The 19621-nt window shown below is 49.6% G+C and overlaps 1 protein-coding gene across 1 annotated transcript in view; it reads right to left on the bottom strand.

Annotated features, from left to right (window-relative positions):
- The window catches only part of lrp6 (low density lipoprotein receptor-related protein 6), a 44999-nt gene extending 28191 nt beyond the window's left edge, over positions 1-16808 (bottom strand). Inside the window, 2 exon segments of the mRNA XM_079735614.1 lie at positions 13727-14126; positions 16526-16808. Coding sequence (XP_079591740.1) covers positions 13727-14126; positions 16526-16583 — 458 coding nt within the window. The 5' untranslated portion in view covers positions 16584-16808.
- Positions 16809-19621: the final 2813 nt, after the last annotated feature.

Here is a 19621-nt window from a genome sequence, read left to right on the forward strand (position 1 = left end):
TGAGGGAACGGCAGAGTTCACTCGCCCTGGACTCTGGGGGTGCCCCATAGGATGAGCCTGTCGCAAGTCTGACGTACGACATCGGGCAGGAAGTCCTGCCCTCTGGCTTCCTGTCTGACCTGGCCGTGCCCGGAAGCAGTGTGAAGCGGACGTGAATTAACTGCCGGCATGAACCAAAAATCGACTTCATCCCAGAGCTCGTAGGCAGTTCATACATTGATTTGTCTTGCGTAGCTCCAATAACTATAAGCACCACCAATGTCGAATAAGACATCTGTGCATCCACTTCACAGCAACGTTACGTCGACTACAAACGCTACGGCCGCACCTGGACCGTCTGTGAACTTCACTGACGGCGCATCACTATGAACTACTATGAACTCCCCTTCAGGAAGTCTTCCACGGCAGAGGAAAGGCCGGGTGGGGTCCTTTTATAGAAGGCCAGCAGGCAAAGGTCTCCCAAGCATGGCAAGAATGACAAGAGACACTCGAGCAAGTGTCCGGGGAATTTGAAGTGGAAGCAGAAGGGGGCACGGGTGCATGGCGGTTAGGTGTTGAAGGCCGCAGCATACCACCCAACATTTACATTTTTGTCTTCCTCACATAAACAAACAAAGTGCAAAGTCTTTGGAGTTGGACGGATGAAAGAAACAAATCGAAGAAAAAAATAAACGGTAAGGGAAAAGAGTCTTGCCCCTTACAACATTCATGCAGCGAAGTCAAAAATGTTCTGGGAATTGACATCTGTTCTTGTTTAAGGAAAGCTAGTTGTGTTTCTATAGAACTTTCTGCTGGTGCAGAGAAACTTTCCCAATCGAGACCGGATAGCGAGGTGAAGACCCTCACATGTGAGGGAGGGAGGGAGGAACTGGTGAAGACAACCCTGGTTTTAACACATCCTGCCCTCTACAGCACATCAGCACAACAAACCAGCCGGGGGGGGGGGGGGTGAGGAGGAAGACTGCTGTGAGGCTAATGGGCCCCCTTTGTTTTCTCCCTAATTGCTTTCACAGCTGGACGCCCTCCCCCCTACAACCACCTCTACACACAGTCCCCGGCCCCACCCCGAACCTCCACCCGTACATAAACACCCCGTCCCCAGTGAGCCGTCCAGCAGGAGTGAGTGGCCCAGGTCCAGGGTTTAGGCCCAGGTCCGCTCTTCACATTCCAGACGCAGACCACAACACTCTGCAGGCTCTCCAGACTCACCAGGCCTGCAGAGAACACTGCCAGACCGGGGGGGGAATAGGGCTGGGCGATTTGGCCTAAAGATTAAAATCTCCGGATTTTTCAAACCAAACCCGCTTATCGATCTTAATCAATTTCTTTCTAGAAGTGAAATTTTTATTTTTTTTTTTAAGCAAAATATGTAACACACCTCTCCCACTCCGCTGCGTGCCTCGGTTTAAGATGTTGAAATAAATGTGTTGTGCTGCTGCTTTTGGTTGCCACAAACTTTAAGCAAACTCCACACACTCACACGGGAGGGGGGGGGGAAGGCATTAGCCGCGCACAAACAGAAACAAGGGCAACCACCGGCGGGCCAAGGAGATCCAGATTTCCCCGTTGGTTTAAGACAAACAGATAAGCTTGGAGTTCAGCGCGTTTCGTTATCCGGCGCAAGGCCGGGCGGGCCCGGTGCCAGCCTGAAGGAGGGACCGGCCCACTGGGTCGTTTGGTATTAGGTTTCAATTCAAGTGATTACAGCCCCACGATTACACCCTTTATTGGGACTGTTACCGCGCTGAGCTCGGCCTCCGTTACCGGCTCGCACGAGGTTGCGCGTAAAAAGCTAGAGAAATAAATCAAAGTCAGAGCTGATCTCATTTGTTGCCTTTGGCTCTTTACTGAAGGACTTATTATATGGAAATACTGGACATTGTACCGGTGTATAATTCCTCACTTGAATTCCCAAAACTGTCTTTCAATTGTGTGTAAATGCATTTGCGTCAACCATGCCGCCATTTTGGCGCGGGGTAACCACCCACCTGAATGAATGAACCTCCGATGGGGCAGAGGTCCTTTCCCAGTCAAAATCACTCCAAAAACGCCTTATTTTCAAGCAATCTTCAAGCGGTTTGGTTTCCATCAAACGTCAGACGCGTGTTTGTCGTAATGATGGTACAAATAAAATGAAATATCAATGTTGTATTTTCTTATTTCTATTTACTATCATTACCACGATCACACGTCTGACTCAGCTCAGGCGATATCTAGTCAGTATATATCTATGGGGCAAACTGACTAGCTAGCTAGCCAACCTGGCCAAACATTAAAGAAGACCTTGTCAGCCTCCTTATACTGGACGGCCTGTGGCCGACCGTCTGTCCCAGTGGCCTATGTTCTGTCCCAGTCCAACTGTGAGAATACAGCACCTGAACAGCAAGCATCAGACAAAAGTTCAGGGTTGGAACTGGAACAGAGGAGCCCAAACTGGTTCCACTATGGAACATAAAACTAGAAATAAACCTCACTATCCAAACGTCCTCTCTCAGTGTGGGGTAACAAACAAATGATTCAGGATTTAAAACAAACACATCGCCCTCTATAAAGGGATATGGCCTCCGGTATTCAGCCCAAACACAATGTGCATGCGCCGTGATTTATAGCCAAGATGGCTGCCTTGACAAGATCTGTCAACCACTGACAACTGTATGTTCGCCCGCAGCCTGTTGGCACGGCAACACTCACAGCAGCTCATCAGCACTGACGATGATCAAAACAAGGGCCACCAGGGCCGCACAAGGGTCTTACACAATCCTCTTTTGTTGTCTGTAGTTTTAACTAAATTAACTAAATAACATGAGAAAAACACGAAAACACAGACTTACAGAGCATATTAGTGTATCAACGGTACCGGGCTGAGCTTGGACAGAAGCATGACTAGCAGCGTGGCACCGCCCCCAGCCACACTACTGTGGTTCACCAGAAACAATGTTCTCCCTGTGGGCTCAATTAGCCATGCAGCAGGTGAACATCTCACCGTACAGGGGGTAGATACAAGAGATTTATTTTTCTACACCGCACTGCTTCCACCTGGATCGATGCTGCTGCTGTTTCTGTAACGCTCGTGCCCGGAGGCGCTCCAGTCAAAAGTTTGAAAAGTTGAAACCAAGGCAGCTCTCGATGGATCGTGTAGAAATGCAGTGCGGAGGCGAGTGTCTCTCGAATCAATCCCCCCCCCCCCCCCCCCAACCATCTGTAAAATCACAAATCGAAACCCAGTCAAATGTGGTGGAACAAGTTCAGCTCTGGCCAAGGTAGCCACGGCTAGGCAAGGCTAGCCGGCGGAGCGTGGAACAGAGCCGAGCTAACAAAGGACTCGGGAAAATTAAACAATGAGGAAGAACTGAAAGAAGGACATTCCCTCAAACTATTCCATTTCCACAACAGGCATGTCTAGACACTTCACTGTTGTGACTGAGAGAGACAGTGTGTGTGCGAGTGAGAGAGACAGTGTGTGTGCGAGTGAGAGAGTGTGTGTGCGATTGAGACAGTGCGTGTGCAAAACTGTTTTTGTGCGTGAGCGACAGTGTTTGAAGTGCGTGACTTACTGACTGTACGTGTGTGACTGTGTGTGTGTGTGTATGTCTGACTGACTGTGTGTGTGTGTATGTGTATACAGTATGTATGTGTGTCCGTGTTTCCCCCCCCCCCCCCTTCAAGAGCACCTGGTGAGTCAGACAATAGCGTCGTAGATGCCCCAGCGGTTGCGTGCGACGCCGCTGTTGGAGCGCGTCACGGCGCAGAGTTATCATTAGTGAATCCAACAAAACACTAAACACCCCCCCCGCCCCCCACAACCCCAGCAGTGCGATTCCCGGCACTCGGCTCATTGTTGAAACACCTGCAGGAGGAGGAGGAGCGAGGGAGAAGAGCGCGACGGCCTTCGTTGGGATTCCAGAGAGCGAGACGGAGGTAGGAGATCCTCCAGGGAGGATAGAAAGAGAAAAACTTTTTCTAAGCGCCGCCCCGAGCGATGCCGTGTTTGGACAGCTGAGGACCGGCTACTACTTTGAAACCCGTCCAGGCGCCCATCAGCGTTGCTCCCCCCCCCCCTCCCTCCCTCTTCCTTCAGAGTGCACAAAAATGCACACACACACACACACACACACACACACACACACACACACACACTCTGGGGCGATAAGAGACGGATGCGGAATGCCGTGCCATTTTTGTTTTCATAGTTCCATTGGACGCGGAGGAAGAAAGACCCGCCTACCAGGTGACGCTGTCCAATAGGAGCGCGGGACAGCACAGAGCTTAATGGATGCGAGGTGGGCCCGTGCCAACCGACTGACACTCTGGATCGGCGCACAATGCTTCCACCCTTCAGTCTCTGGCAGAGCCGCACGCTATTTGGCCCCCGGAGGAGAGCATGGCAGCCGGCCAGGGATGGCTTGTGGAGTAGAAAGGCATATTATTGTTGTTGTTGTTGTTGGTGGTGGTGATGGTAGTTATGGTAACCGGCCCGGGCAGTGGGTTAAGTTGGGCAACGGCTTTGCTTATGAGGTAGAGCGGGTTGGCTGGTGACCGGATGGTGGCTAGTTCGATCCCCCGGCTCTTCCTAGCGGAGTGTGGAGGTGTCCCCGAGCGAGACGCCTCACCCTGACTGCTCCAGACGAGCCGGCTGTCGCCCCGGGGAGTTGACTCCGCCGTCGGTGTGTGTGAATGAACGGTTGTACGTCGCCTTGGATAAAAGCGTCAGTGGAATCCCCTAAATGTAAAAGTAAAGTTTTTTACTGTAGATGCTACACAATTAAGGTACTTGTGTAGCATCTACAGTAAAGCATCTGTGTAGCATCTGACCTGTAGATGCTACACAATTAAGGTACTTAATTGTGTAGCATCTACAGTAGCTGCTATCGTTGCTTTACATGGGGAATGGGTTAGCCTAGCGATTGTAATACTTGCACTTGGTTCTATGAACATCTTTACTGTACCGACAGCGATATATTGTTTCACTTCTTATGACAAATGTACTTATTGTAACAAATGCACTTATTGTTAGTCGCTTTGGATAAAAGCGTCTGCTAAATGCCCTAAATGTAAATGTAAATGTAAAGTTTGGGGTGTGCGTCGCAGTAAAAGGTGCTGGTGGAGGTGGTGGTGGTGGTGGTGGTGGTGGTGGTTGGGGGATGAAGCTGTTGCCGTGGACAGGCCGGAGCCTGGGTCAGGTGCTGGGTGATGGTTATGTGCCTGCGTGCCGTGTATTAGCGTTGCCTCGGTGCCAGACTCTGCTGGCACCAAACAGGATTCCTGTCATGCCAAACCACATAGCGTGTTGTACCGCCGTGACCTTCTCATGGCTTGGTTTTTTTCGCCCTGGCTGTTATCAGCACTGGTATCCGTCTAAAGAGCTCCACTGTTCGAATGAACTGGGTTTAAGCAACGTGTTACACAAAAATGTTATACTTTGACACTTGCACACACACACATAAGAGGCTGCGTGTGAAAATAATGGAACTAATTCCTTCATACATTACGCAAGTTACAAGGTTTATTAACCCATTACCGTGCATGTTCACGAGTAATACGGTAGTAATAACACAAGGGCCTCATCTCGCTGTAACGCAGACAGAAAAGGAGAACCAGAGGAGCCCTCCCTGGCCCCAAGCGGCCCTTCAGGCACCACAGGGTCTGCAGTCCCCTTATAAACAATGAGCTGAGCCGCCCCAGGGAGGCTGAGCCCCTCCCTAAATCTAACTACACCGATACTCCGTGGCCGGCTGCCTTTGTAGGTGCACCCAGTCCAGGGCTCGCAGGAAAGGATTTTCCCACCGAAAAAAAAACAACACAAACTATCTGGCCCAGAGAACAAAGCCAGTCAAACAGACTTCTCTGATCAGTGAAAAGAAGGGGGGGGGGGGGGGAAATGGCGGAGCTCTCTCCCCCCCCCCCTCCCTCCCTTCTCCGCCACAAGAGCTGTATTGTATTTGCTACCTGACGCATTAATCAGTCAACTTGAACCCGGTCCAGCACGGCGTTCCACAGTAAATTCGGCCACCATTCCCCCCCACATGCAGAACTATACGATCGAGACAGGGGGTGTGTGTGTGTGTGTGTGTGTGTGTGTGTGTGTGTGTGTGTGTGTGTGTGTGTGTGGTGTGTGTGTGTGTGTGTGTGTGTGTGTGTGTGTGGTGTGTGTGTGTGTGTGTGTGTGTGTGTGTGTCAGGATGTAGCTGCGCCACTTTACAGGGCCGGGATCAAACGCGCGGGCACATGTGGGAGCTAGACGACCACGGGGGGCCGGTTTAAAGACTCCCGCCTGCCACCCCCCCCCCCCCCCCCCTCCCAGCCATCCAAAATAGCCTTAACCTTCAGCCAGTGCACTGTGGTGTAGCTGACCGATGGCACCAAAGGCCCTACCGATGTCCACCCACTTCAGGTCATTGTGTGCTATATCTTCCATGTTTAGACATGGAGAAGTTAAAGCAGTCATCAGCGATACACTTTGGCCCGCTTTGCTGCATCGTACCAAAACAAGACGACATGTGACTGATAGACTGATGGTGCATAGTTACTATACCAATATTATATGAGACGTAACATTGATTTGACAATGCAACACGTCTACAAACAACAACCACATACGATGGTTATTATGGAATGCGCCCAGAGTTCATTTAGCCAGCCGTTAAGATATCTAGCGAGGGCCTGTAGCTTCTACAGCATGATAATAATGCATTGTCACCCTCTTATGATGTTCCAATGAGGTCGGTGTCCTAATGTGCTTTCCAAGCATTCCCTGTAAATAATCGGGAGTAATTAAAGCATTACACGAAGACAGAAGTTGCGTAGCATCAAAGCGAGTTACAGTATGTTTGTGTGTGAGTATCTGCCCCGAAAGCAAAAACGCACGCAAAAGAGCTGAAGCGTTTCCCAAGAGAAGACGAATTGACCGATGGCCTGTTTCTCAAACTGGCTCCGGTGGAGCGAGGTCGAAGCTTCCCCTCTCCCGCCTTGTGAAGACCGGGCGAACTGAGATAGACAGGAGCCTCTACGTATGCGACTGACGCACGCACAGGAAGAGGGAAATAATGTGTGGATGAGCGCCGCGGGGGAGCACGAGCGTGTCGGAATACACAAGCAGGAGTGGAATGAACTCTGGGAAATAACACCACCCAGGGGGCGACTCTCAAAACACATCCTCTCCCTCATTTCACTTTCAGAGCCCGAAAGAAACGGGGAAGACGCACACGCCAACGCACAATGAACGCAGTGCACTTATATCTGCCACGAATGAAGACAACAAAAAACCAGCCAGCCACCCAACAAAAAAAAAACAATAGGAAAAATCTAAAACGAAACAACCGTATAAAAACAAAGCAAGAAAAAAAACAAAAAACAGCTGGCAGCTCAACAATAAGTTCTTTGTGGAGCACATGCATGAGATATGTCTGACACACCAAACAACAGGCATGGGGGGGGGGGGGAACCCCAACGCTGGGAAGGAACGTATGCAAGCAATTTGCCGTTTTATGCATAAATGAAAGTGGCCACTTCAAATAGCGTGGCATGCTAATGAAACAGAGGATGTGTTTAGATGTTTACACACACAGGGGGGTTGGCTCATCCACAAGGCCAGATGAAGGCATGGTCTCTCTCTCTCTCTCTCTCTCTCTCTCTCTCTCTCTTCTCTCTCTCTCTCTCTCTCTCTCTCTCTCTCTCTCTCTCTCTCTCTCTCTCTCTCTCTCTCTCTCCACAATGATGTGATTACCGCTGCTCATCCTCCTCTGGTTGGACCTTCTGGTGGTGGTGGTGCTGCGGTTTCCCCTTGCGTGCGATTAGGTCGGGACGGACCGTGTGGACGCCATCTGACCCCGCCCCCGCGCCGACTGACAGCAGTGGAACAGAGTTCAGGCGAACCCGGGTAAAGGGATTGTTCGGAGCAGGAACAGGCTCACGGAGAAGTGTCGGGAACAGCCCCGAAAAACATGTGTCCGAAGTCGTCCGAGGCCAAGCCCATCGACTCACTGTTCATTTATGTAATCATATTTAACCGAATCCGTACTGTACCTGGGGCTGGGCGACATGGACAAAAAGTCATCGACGGTTGAATGAACCGCGGACTAGACACTGCCTCCGCCTCGTATTTGAGAACATTATAATATTTAATATCACGGCCAAAAGCTGTGTGCGCCTCCGGAATATTATGTACAGAATTGCAACCCTTTGGTTGCAACAGTTTTTAAGCACTCTCTACAAATTACGTGATTTTGAAATTCGTCACACACCTTATATCCAAACCATTTCCATACTATGGAGCCGTTGGTCTTTCGCTTACAAACAAGCTCCTCGGAGCCGCTTGTGCCGGCGGACTCCATGTTTCGCGATTTCAAAAAGTGACGTGAGTGGAAGGGGGGGGGGGGGGGGGGGGGGGGGGGGGCAGAGACTGTGTGTGTGAGCCGGAGGCAGAGCGGGAGAGACATAAGCAGAGTTACGAAATAGCCGGCGGCAGGCGCGGTTCGAAACTGCTGTTGTTTGGAACAAATGTGCTGTAATTTCAACGCAAATTAAACTATATCGATGTTGACGATATTGTCTCGTTCCATATCGCGTTTGAAAAAATATCGATATATTTTAAATATCGATATATCGCCCAGCCCTAACTGTACCGACAGCAATACATATATATAATAGTTTATCTTTCTTCTCCCTAATGTGCTGTATGTAGGTCGCTTTGGATAAAATCGTCTGTTATTGCCCTAAATGTAAATGGACCAATAGGTAAAAGCAAACAGATTGGGGGGGAGGGGGGGGGGGATATTGATGGCGCAAAATCAAACACAGACGCGCCCCGAGATAAGAACGTACTTTGCGTTTCATTCAAGTGTGTTGGTGGATGTCTCTTCATGCACGTGAAGTTTGCAGTGGACTGCAGAGTCGGGTTCGACGTTACGCTTCCCGGGTCGGATAGATCTGGTTCGATGTAACGTGAGCGACGTCACCGGGACTCCAGAGGAGACCGTGGGCGGCGCGCTGAGAACGCACACTTGCGTGATTCCGTGGCGTGCGGCATCTGGTGTTTGGAGCCGCCCCGACGTGAGGAAGGGAGAGGGGGAGAGAGAGAGAGAGAGAGAGAGAGAGAGAGAGAGAGAGAGAGAGAGAGAGAGAGAGAGAGAGAGAGAGAGAGAGAGAGAGAGAGAGAGAGAGAGAGAGAGAGAGAGAGAGAGAGAGAGAGAGAGAATATCCTGGCGATTTAAATAAAACTAATGAATACATTACCGGCCCTCTTTTATTTGGGCCCGGGTAGATTTACATTCTAATCTATGCGCGTTTTACATTTTAATCTATCTAGATTAGATTTACATTCTAATCTAACCCCAGTGTGGTTACTCCACACTGGGGATGGCTGCGGTTGAGGTAAATAAATCAGTCGCCGTTGTGGCCTTCATCGATTACAGCGCTCAACTTTAATTCTTTAACAACAGTTGAAATTACTAACGTTACACTAAAGTTCTTGAACCTGTTGAAAAAGTAGCGCCAGACGATAAACAGCAAACTAACCGCACTAAAAACTTCTCACTGGCACTCAGATCACCTCTTAACTTCTAGACTTCTTCTTAACTTCTCTAACTTACAGACTTAACTTTTATTGAGTGCACCGTTTAAGTTAGTGACCGTGCAAACGCTGCTGTAGAAAGTATGTTCATCTGTAACCGCGTTCGGCTGTGCACGCATACGAACTGACGTCGTTCTGTCGTTCTCCCTCAATGCCTCCAGGGAGAAGGATCTAGATGTTCCGCCATGGTTGAGACCACTGAAACAGGGACGGGACGGCTCAAGTATCAAGAAATAAAACAGGATGTAGCCATGTGCTAAATGTGCCTTCTGGATTTCCAGAGTAGCACATTAGTGTTATCCCCGGTCACGGTGGTTGGTTAATAGGGGAAAACCACGACTACCGTGGACGCAATGAAAACCTCATTAGAATAAACACCGGCCAAGATCCATCGTTTCCTTTACAATGAGGAGACCACTACCGCAACAGCAAACCTTTTGTCGTTCCTAGTTGTTCATGCGCGACGCCTTGTGGTCCCCCGTTAAGCTACCAGCCTTCGTCCCAACTAACCCTCTGACCCGTAGGGCTGAGTCGGTCGCTGATGAACCCGCGAACCACTTCAGTTCACTTAGCCTCGATCGAAACGCACAAACCGAAACCAGAGCCGCGGCTGTTGTCGAATGACCGTAGAACCGATCAAAGCAGGAACAGGAACACCCCCCCTTATCGCCTTACGAGAGCGAGCGAGAGAGAGTGATCTCCAACAGGGTCTATTGTGTGAAGCCCCCCCCGGCGCTTTGGAGTGTATCGTGGACAGGCCCTGCCATGGTGGACCGCGCACCCATGCACAGTCAACCCTACACCGGGATCCCCTTACCTGTCCGCTCCTTTGTACACCCCCCCCCCCTCTCAGGTTACCCACTTTGGTCACCAGGTGAGCCCGCTCAGGCCCAGCCTGTCGGGGGGGGGGGGGTAACACAAGACCAGAGCCATAATGGTAACGGGCTCAGCGCACTGTGGTGTCATCGAGGGAAGCCGCTCGTGGACCAGGCGGTGTATGGGGGTTCAATTTTCAACAGATGTTCAGTAGAAGAAGCGAAAACTTAATAGGGATATTGGTGGGCGAACTAATGTCGACTTTTCAGGAGGTTTTCGAAATGTCCTGAGAGAACTTTACTGAGGTTCATGGTGAACTTAACCGTTGCTTTTCAAATCGGGGTCCCTAAATCACTGGCCTTTATTTATTATCTCACATTATTTGCCCAAAAAGAAAACATGTGCACTTTCATTTTATTTCAATGACATTGCATGCAGAATCTACCACATTCACGCAGTGCAATGTTATTATACGGATAACGACAACTCAATTAAACAAGCGTGGACATAAAAAAAGGAAACGACTTGGTGTTTACATATCGTAAACGATGTCCACCCTTATTTAATTGACTAATGGTGTTCCTCCCATAATAACAGTGCGTCGCGTGAATGTGGTCACTATATTTTGCTGGAGGGCAACGTTTCAAATTATCGCATGCTGCAAAATAGGGGTACAAGCAAGCTCTGAGTATATCGGAGCTGGCGTTATATCAATGTGCGTCACAGCGAAGGTAAAGTGGGAGCTGACCTCCCCAGTCCCTCAAACTGAACAAACACCCCTGGTAGGTGAAACAATAGAGAAGACTTTGTGTAAAACTTTGTACGAAAAAATTAAATGCTTGCGTGGTCATAACTCCTCATGTAGATGCCGGACAAAAACTGCACTTTTGAAAATGAATCCATCAGTAGGTGAATAATCCTATCTGGGACCGGAGAACAGGTTAATAATCCTATCTGGGACCGGAGAACAGGTTAATAATCCTATCTGGGACTTGAGGACAGGCTAGGATCCACCACCAGCGGTGTGTTTGTTCTTTCCCAGTTCTCCTGATCCACTCTTCCCACTGGGGTCGGGTTCCACGTCGACCGGCAGTGAGGCCAGGGTTCTCCTCCTCGGCCCTCTCCTGTTCACCCAATAGGCCAATAGGCCACCCACGTGGGCCTATTGTGTGGCCTGGAACCTCCCATGAATAGTCCACACATTGTGGAAGTACTTACAAGGACATGCAGAGTGGCGTAAAACCGGATTAATGGGAGAATCTACGGAGTAACAAGCCTTCATGTTGTTTGTTTTTTTTAGAATGTATTGAGAGTGGAACGTAGACGGGAGGGTGGGTTCACAAGTGTACTTTTTTTTGTCTTGCACAAATGGGTTTACGTTCAAAGCTGTGACGTAGAACGTTGAAGAATCGCTAACAAAAGCAATAATTTGACAGTTGCCCTTAAAACAACCCGACCATTAATGACATACCTGTGCCTGTCATATTTTAGTGACGCATCTGAGGAAAAGCCGGCCAAAATAATAGGAGCCACACACATTATTCAAAACGCTCCCCTAGCTTAGCAAGAAAAAGTAAACAAACAGGTTAAAGAAGTCCGACTGTGACGTCTGCGAAAACACTTTCTCTGTTGCCAAGGTGGTGCGGACCAAAATACTGACTCCTTTGCAACCGCAGCACGGTCTGGGAGATCGCCTCGACTGCCGATTCTGCGAAGTGAATGGATGAGGTAACCAGAGAGGCATTCTGCTGCTCGCGTGTGAAAGTAGTGGCAGCGACACGGTGGGATACTCTCGCTCTCTCACACACACAAACAATCTTACGCTCTCTCCCTCGCTCTCTCTCTCTCGCTCAAACACAACCACTTACTACAGTGGCGATCAACGTTCAGTAGGCCGCGACCCCATTTCTAGCGACCCCAGATTGAACTTTAGTGTTTACCTGCTTGCACGCAAATAGTTTTTACCCCATCAATATTTGCCCGGAGATATCATTGTCCCGGTGATTGCTAACGCATCGCTCTTCGTCACGCTTGGTGATCAGCATTCGTTTGCCCGTGGCTATGAATCAATAGGCAGTTCGTAAATACAGGACTCTGAGACATAAAAAATAATAACAATTTGCTAAAATGGATTGTCAAATACCAATCGATTAGGTATGCAATCTCCAGAGACCCCATGAACCCACAGTTGGTAACCATTGGCCAACTCACTCTCACACACCGTCGCTCATACCCCCGTACTGTCTCTCTGATGGCCTGGAGGAATGTTCTGTATCAGCTCAGGATAAAGACCTCGCACCCCCACCTCTCCTTCCCCAGGAACAGCAAAGGACGAAAGAAACCTCAACACTGCCCCTATTGTTTGTCTTAAACGGGGGGAATTTGGTGGACACCGGTCACATATTTTGCAAAATGCTTTCTCCGGCTCTGCAACCATGGTGCAACCCAATCCCAGGCCCTGAGAGTCTCTGTAGCAAACAAAGGTTAGTCCTCACAAAGTGTGTGTTGGGACCCGCCGCCATCTACCCAGCCTCTAAGGTGAGTCCTCCTCACATGCTGTGCGGTGGGACTCTGCCCCTTCTCAGGCGAGTCCTCACATGGCGTGTGTTTGGACCCGCCGCCATCTACCCTGCCTCTCAGGTGAGTCCTCACAAAGCCTGTTTGACGCACCATCGCATCTCCACAAAGCGTGTGTTTGGACCGTGCCCCTGCGCCTGTCAGGCGAGACCCTCACAAAGTGTGTGCTAAGTGGGCACTAAAGTAGCCAGGATGGTCCGTTCATTAAGTCTGCGGAACGTCCACGGAAGGCCACGCCGTTCATTTCGGCGGTTTCAACATTGGCGTGGAAGCGCCATTCGTGTGCCCTCCGCGTGGAGCTTCACAACGTCAGGGGTGCGCGTCACCAAAAGTGGTTCTAGGAGAAGAACCAAATTTCCCTGCCCCTTCTCATCTGCTCGTCAGTCAGGGGTCACAAAGCGTGCGTAAAGGTAGAGTTACGGTTTGACGTTGACGCGGTGCAAGGGGGTTTACGGACCCATGTCACCCTTGCGGACCCTCCTTGCGTCGACCTCAAGGGCCAGACGTGCGCCCCCCAACCATTGCATCGTTGCGTCGAGGCGACGCAGCAGCAAGGGCTGTGATCGATCCGCTAACGTAAACCCGACGCAGAACCGAAACAGGTTCACGGCTGCGTCGAAGCGACTGCGCGGTCAGTGCGTTGCGCCAACGTCCAACCATAACTCTACCTTAAGGACCCAGCCCAGTCCTGCCTGTTCCTCGGGACTTCATGGATACATGATACACAACGGACACATAACACACAGAATAAAACATGACACTCACCCTCGCTCGGGGTCCAGGGCTATCGCCCTCGGCTGGTCCAGCTCTTGCCAAAACAAAACTTTCCGTAAAGATCCATCGAGCTCGGCCACCTCGATGCGGTTGGTCTCCGAGTCCGTCCAGTAGAGTTTCCCGCCCAGCCAGTCGCAGGCCAGGCCGTCGGGCGACGCCAGCCCGGACACCACCACCGTCTGGGCGCTGCCGTCCCCCGACTGGTTGAAGGCCGTGCACTTGATGGCCTCCTCGCTCACGTCGCTCCAGTAGATGAGGCCCTGGGCGTAGACGTAGTCCACCGCCGCCGCGTCCTCCAGCCCGCCCACAACCACCGTGGCGTTGGCCTTCCCGCGGGCCGCGTCCACTAGCCGGAGGTCCCGCCGGTTGGCGTACAGCAAGAGGGGCACGCCTGGGGGAGGAGGAGGAGGAGAGGGGGGGGGGAGCACACATTGGATCAATAAAGCAGACCGCAAACCCAAGGGCACAGAGGAATTACATTCTGGCTGTTGCAACTGCGTATAGGCCTTGCTTAGCTCAGTTTCTGGGAACCAGTATTCTCAGACTTTATGGGGTGGCGTTCTGCAGGGTCCCCACACACACACACACACACACACACACACACACACACACACACACACACGAAACGTGCAGGAAGTGAGAGTTGGTAGATGTTGGGGGGGGCGGCTAGGACGCGCGCTACCTCTACTGGTCCTTGGCACCGTTCCTAACCTCAATTTGACACATCTAGCAACACATACCACAGGATCACTATCAGGGTCAGCCCCATGGAGCTCCGTCCCCTCCGCACATGCATGTCGGCTCTCCGCGGGGGGGCATTTCCTTCTCCAAATATTTGGAGAAATCGCAGAATCCCGGGCCCACTCAATCACGCCTCATGAGAGGAAGTACGACGGGAACCTGACAAAACGGGTCCCTAATATGGGACCTCCTGTGCGGACACGTGTAAAATAAAGTGACAATGTATGCAACTTTTACTTTTAGGTGTGGGGAACTAGGGGTGAACTGTGTGTGAGGCTACAGACAACAGGCTGTAACAGTCTCGGGTAGAGGAGGAGATGGAACGACTTAGCTGGAAGTTTGTCTCGAACGCAAAACTGTGGACGACCATAATAACGTATTCGTCACGAATGCCAACCAGTCAACTGAGAATCGTGTGTCCTGGTTTGTTGGGTGAATACTTCAAGAAAGATCAGTTATACTTTCAGAAGTAGTGTGCAGAGCAAACGGATGGAAAACGTGTCAGATTGATGACGATGTATGTAGTGGTAGAATTAACCACGAAACAAATCAAAAAACTAAATGTGCATGTGCATGCCCACATTGTTTACTTAAACACCCTCAAAGGGCTATTTGATCTTTTCCAGGCTATTTAATTAAAAAGCCTACAAATAGCTTCAATTCCAAAATCAATACAGTGTGCTGCATCAAGTAAGACATTTGAGATTATAAAATTATTAAACTGCTTTAAGTGTGTGTGTGTGGGGGGGGGGGGGGGGGGTCTTCTCCCCCCAGAGAATAAGTACCTTTCTATTGGCTATCTTGCTTAACCTTGATGATTAGTTTCACGGACTAAACTTAGGAAGAGCAGAACTCGAGGTTGTGGAATCAATACATGTCTGGAATGCTCCATATAATAACGCACAACATCATAACTTTGGAAGCAGTCACACATGCAGAGCCGTCTGAATCTGTCTTTAAAGGAAGACTTCATAGAACAACGAACAAGCTCGCACAAACCACATAAAAAAAAAGTGTTAATACGTACCACTACACACTTTTTGTTTGAAAGACACGTTTTTCTCATTTGGGGGAAAGAAAGCTTATTAAAACAAGGTGAGCCATCTGTTGGGGTGGTAGAATGGAACAACATCTCTCAGCGTCGGTTAATAGTGGAATTTATAAATGTTGCCCTGCGTTTGAAAGTACATCAATCAAGCCCGTTACTAGATTGCAACTGAGGCTGGGCTCTTAATGGATGATGCTTGGAAGACGTGGTCAAGAAATTAATGGCCCCTGTGCTTAAAGTCAACTTTGTAATTGGCATCATCCCAGTCACACAGATAACCACAACATGCAATTTACTACTTCTACATAACTAACGCTGATCTTTATACTGTTACACAGGTGGCTCAGGTGGTGCATGGCTTGGTTTGTGGATGGTAGATCAAAGCAGCAAGAAAAAGGGGGGAGACAATTTCGAGCCCTTTGGTCTAGACACAGCTATCCAAATAAATACAGCCTGGGTAGGTAACGTTAGCGGGTTGGTTTGCCCGCCCATGCAAATACTGGGGATTAAGTGAACGAAGACAATACAGCCGTTGAAAACATTACTTAAAAAAGGAGCCAAAATAGTCCTTATAATAGTCCCTGTGGTCGGAGCTCACCATTCACCCAAGTTGCGCACAGTCCCCTGCAACCTTTAATAGTTTGGAGTCCAACATTCCCTCCTCTGGATGAAAGGAAACTGAAGCCACTGGACATCCACAATACGAAGGGCCGGACTCTTCGAGACGTGGTTTTAGCCACTAAAACGCGATATACGTGGACCAGGATAGACAACAGAGCAGGAGGAGAAGGGCTGGACGCGGAGCTGACTCGGCTACGTTAGCTCGCTGCTAATCCAAACCTCCAAGCCTCCAAGTGGGCCCGCTCCGGTTATTAGTAAACGTGAAGCCCTGAAACCCGTTTCAATATGACGGTACACATCTATACACAGGCGACATTCAACACTTTACACAAGACCACGAACCCGGCGCGGGATTGGGGTCAAAAGGAAGACGGACTCACCTCGTATCAACAAACAAAAACTACACAACAACAGAGTGGTCCGTAGCACGGCACCCATCTTTCTCCTTCTTCTCGGCCCCGCCGCCTCGCTTTCTTTCCTCAACGCAGGATTCTCATCGCTGCCTTCCCCCTTTTTTTCCCCCCTTCTCGCACAATCCTTATCCTTCCCCCAAACCCCAGCCTCAACCTCAGTACAAAAAAAAAAACGCTTTGGATACGATATAACGTGCGTTAAATGAAGGTCTCGTCCATGTTGGCCTCGGGTCGGGGTGGGTTGGTGGCGCTGCTACGGCTCCGGTTCTTACACATTGTCCTGCAGGAGCGATACGTCTCCTTCCGCTGGGAGGAAAAAATGCCAACCCTCCCCCTATACTTTTTTTTTTTTCTTTCGCTCCAACCTCTATTGCCTGAACGCTCAGACGTGATCCATTGTTGTAGTGGATCTCACTGCGCTCTCAAGGCGAGATACTTTTGGGGACGAACGGGTAAACTACCCCCCTGCCTAACCAAACAAGTATATTTGTAGGTGCAACTTAGTAGTAAACATGTAAACATTTATACAGGAATGAAGGTCTCTGTTTAGTTCTGCAGGATCCATTTGTCCACTGCCAAGAAAAACATTCCTTTGGCCCTGTTTGTTGTATTTGGAGAATTTACTAACCACAAGCCCCGGTTGTTCACGGTGATTATTTAGTATTCCGGACAATGACTAGATCCAGAGTCATTGCTGAATCCAGAATAGGGGGTGATTTTATTTGAGAGTGAGTCTTAGGGAAAGTTCTTATTTGTTTTCACCTCATAAGCGAAATGATTTAGATCATAATTTAGTAAATCATGATCATATTTGACGACTATATTTTGTATGTCTAGAATTGGGATTTTACCATTGAATTGTGTATTATTATTTATTTATTTTTACACCATTAAAATAATACATAATCCTGTATTTCTGGAGTTTTGTGGGTGATAAGAAAGATAACAATCATGATGACAAAATTGTTTATTCAAAAGTCACATTATATTTCCTATAGAACAAAACACCAAATTCCAAAGCTAAAATGTAAAATCAGCACTTCACAAAACAAGACCAAACTGTTACCTTACACAAAATCTTACGATTTCAGAAATGAATGCAAAATAAGTGCCAACAACTTAGAATGTGTGCAACTTAATGCCTTATAAATTAGGCTGAAACTGTCTAAGGGACCTGCTGCATGCCAATAGTATCAACATCAGAAGCAGTTTGCTATGTACCGTCCGCCCCCTCGCGGTCTACTGAAATGTAAGGTTATTTACCGATAGGTCTCTCCAATCACACCCCAACATGTGACACTCTGTACATTCAATTATACGCTGACATACATTAAAAAGTTACTTAGGAAAATAGTGTGGTCAGTGTACTCTCAGCTTTTTTTTTTCATTATTTTTTTTTACTATTTATAAAGAAGCAAGTCATATCAAAAACGCTGGATACAATTAGTGCATCGGATTTCAAGGAATGGCATCCATTATTAAAATGTCATACACATTTAGAACAAGTGATTTGCGGACAAAATACAAAATAATGCTATGAAATATGTGTTATTAAGATCATATAAGAAAGGACTATTAGATTAAGAAACAACCACAAGCTCGTGTGACTATGGTACAAAGCGAGTGAAATAAATTAAAGAAACATGCATGTGTGCACCTTTCACAAACCGGGTGGAACCCCATTGCAAAGGATTTGAAATTGAAAAGCGTCTTGTAGTAATTGGTTGTCTTGGTGTGTGATCCCGTTTGCCTCTAGAACTTGGCTAGAATTCGGAGGCTTCCTGAGTGTTTTTCTGGGGGGGGGGGGGGTACAAAATATTGCTGTTCATTATCTGCGTTCCAAAGCCATAGACTGTGTTTCATTGTCGTTAAAGGAATACCAAGCGGCTGTGACGATCGGTTGCTTCCAACGTCCGACGCGTGTTGATTCTTGCATCTTAAAACAGCTGCTGACATCTAGTGGCGAATGTGTGCAGTGGAGCTTCGCTTTACCCGCGTCCTTACAGTGAATGTGGAAATAGCCAAGGGAAGACGGCTCCCGCGCTACGCTCAATGAAACACCCCTGTCCCTACAAACCAATTTCGCGCATAGACTTGAGTTAGCAGTGGTTATAGCGTAAGAAAATATCTCAATCATCGAAACTCCGCCACATCACAACACCGTGCTCCTCCGAACCCGGTGACTAATGAAAACTTCAATAGATGCGAAACCATGTGCTGTCTTGAAATGAAACACATTCATTAATAACAGAAAGGAAAACCAAAAAAAAAAAAAAGAGCATTGCATGTGTCTCCATCTGCCCGGAATGAGCCTTCTCAGCCTCAGCCTGCCAAACACAAGGCGACAAGTCCAACTGTGTTCCTTCTCTCCGTGTGGCCTTGGTGGTGAACTAAAGGTGGTGCCGTTGGCGGTGGCGGTGGCGGTGGTGGCGGTGGCGGCGGTGGTGGTGGTGGTGGGTCTCTCTACACCTCGTAGTGCAGGTCGTTGAGCTCCAGGCGGGTGTAATGGCGGCGGTCAAAGGACTCCATGGCTTTGCGGCCTCCGATGGCCAGCGCCATCGTGAGCACAGCCAGCCCCAGAACCATCAGCACCACCAGGCCGCTCTTCAGCGCTCCGTGTGACGTAGCGCCGTTTTTCCGCACGCCTTCGCCCCCGGGGACGACTGCGCCGGGCCCGTCCGGCTTCTCCAGCGCGCGGCCCGACTGGCCGTCGCCCTCGGCGACGATGAATACGCCGGCCGCGGTGGAGGTCTGGGCGTCCTCCGGCTCCGTGGGTCTGGGGGCGGCGGTCGTGGTGGTTGTGGTCGTCGCGGGAACCGCCGTGGTGGTGGTGGTCGTGGTGGTGGTGGTTGTGGTGGACGTAGCCCTTGTGGTGGTGGGGGTGGTGGTGGTGGTTGGGGTGGTGGTGGTTCTGGCGACCGGGGTAGTTCTGGGTTTTGGGGCAGGTTCTGGGGCAGGGGTCGTGGTGGTGGTGGTGGTGGTGGGGGTGGTGGTGGGGGTGGTGGTCGGGACTGGCTCGAGGGCCGCTGTGGTGGTGGTGGTGGTGGTGGGGTTGGGGGTGGG

The sequence above is a fragment of the Pollachius pollachius genome, assembly GCF_949987615.1.
Source record: "Pollachius pollachius genome assembly, chromosome: 4".
Taxonomy (NCBI): domain Eukaryota; kingdom Metazoa; phylum Chordata; class Actinopteri; order Gadiformes; family Gadidae; genus Pollachius; species Pollachius pollachius.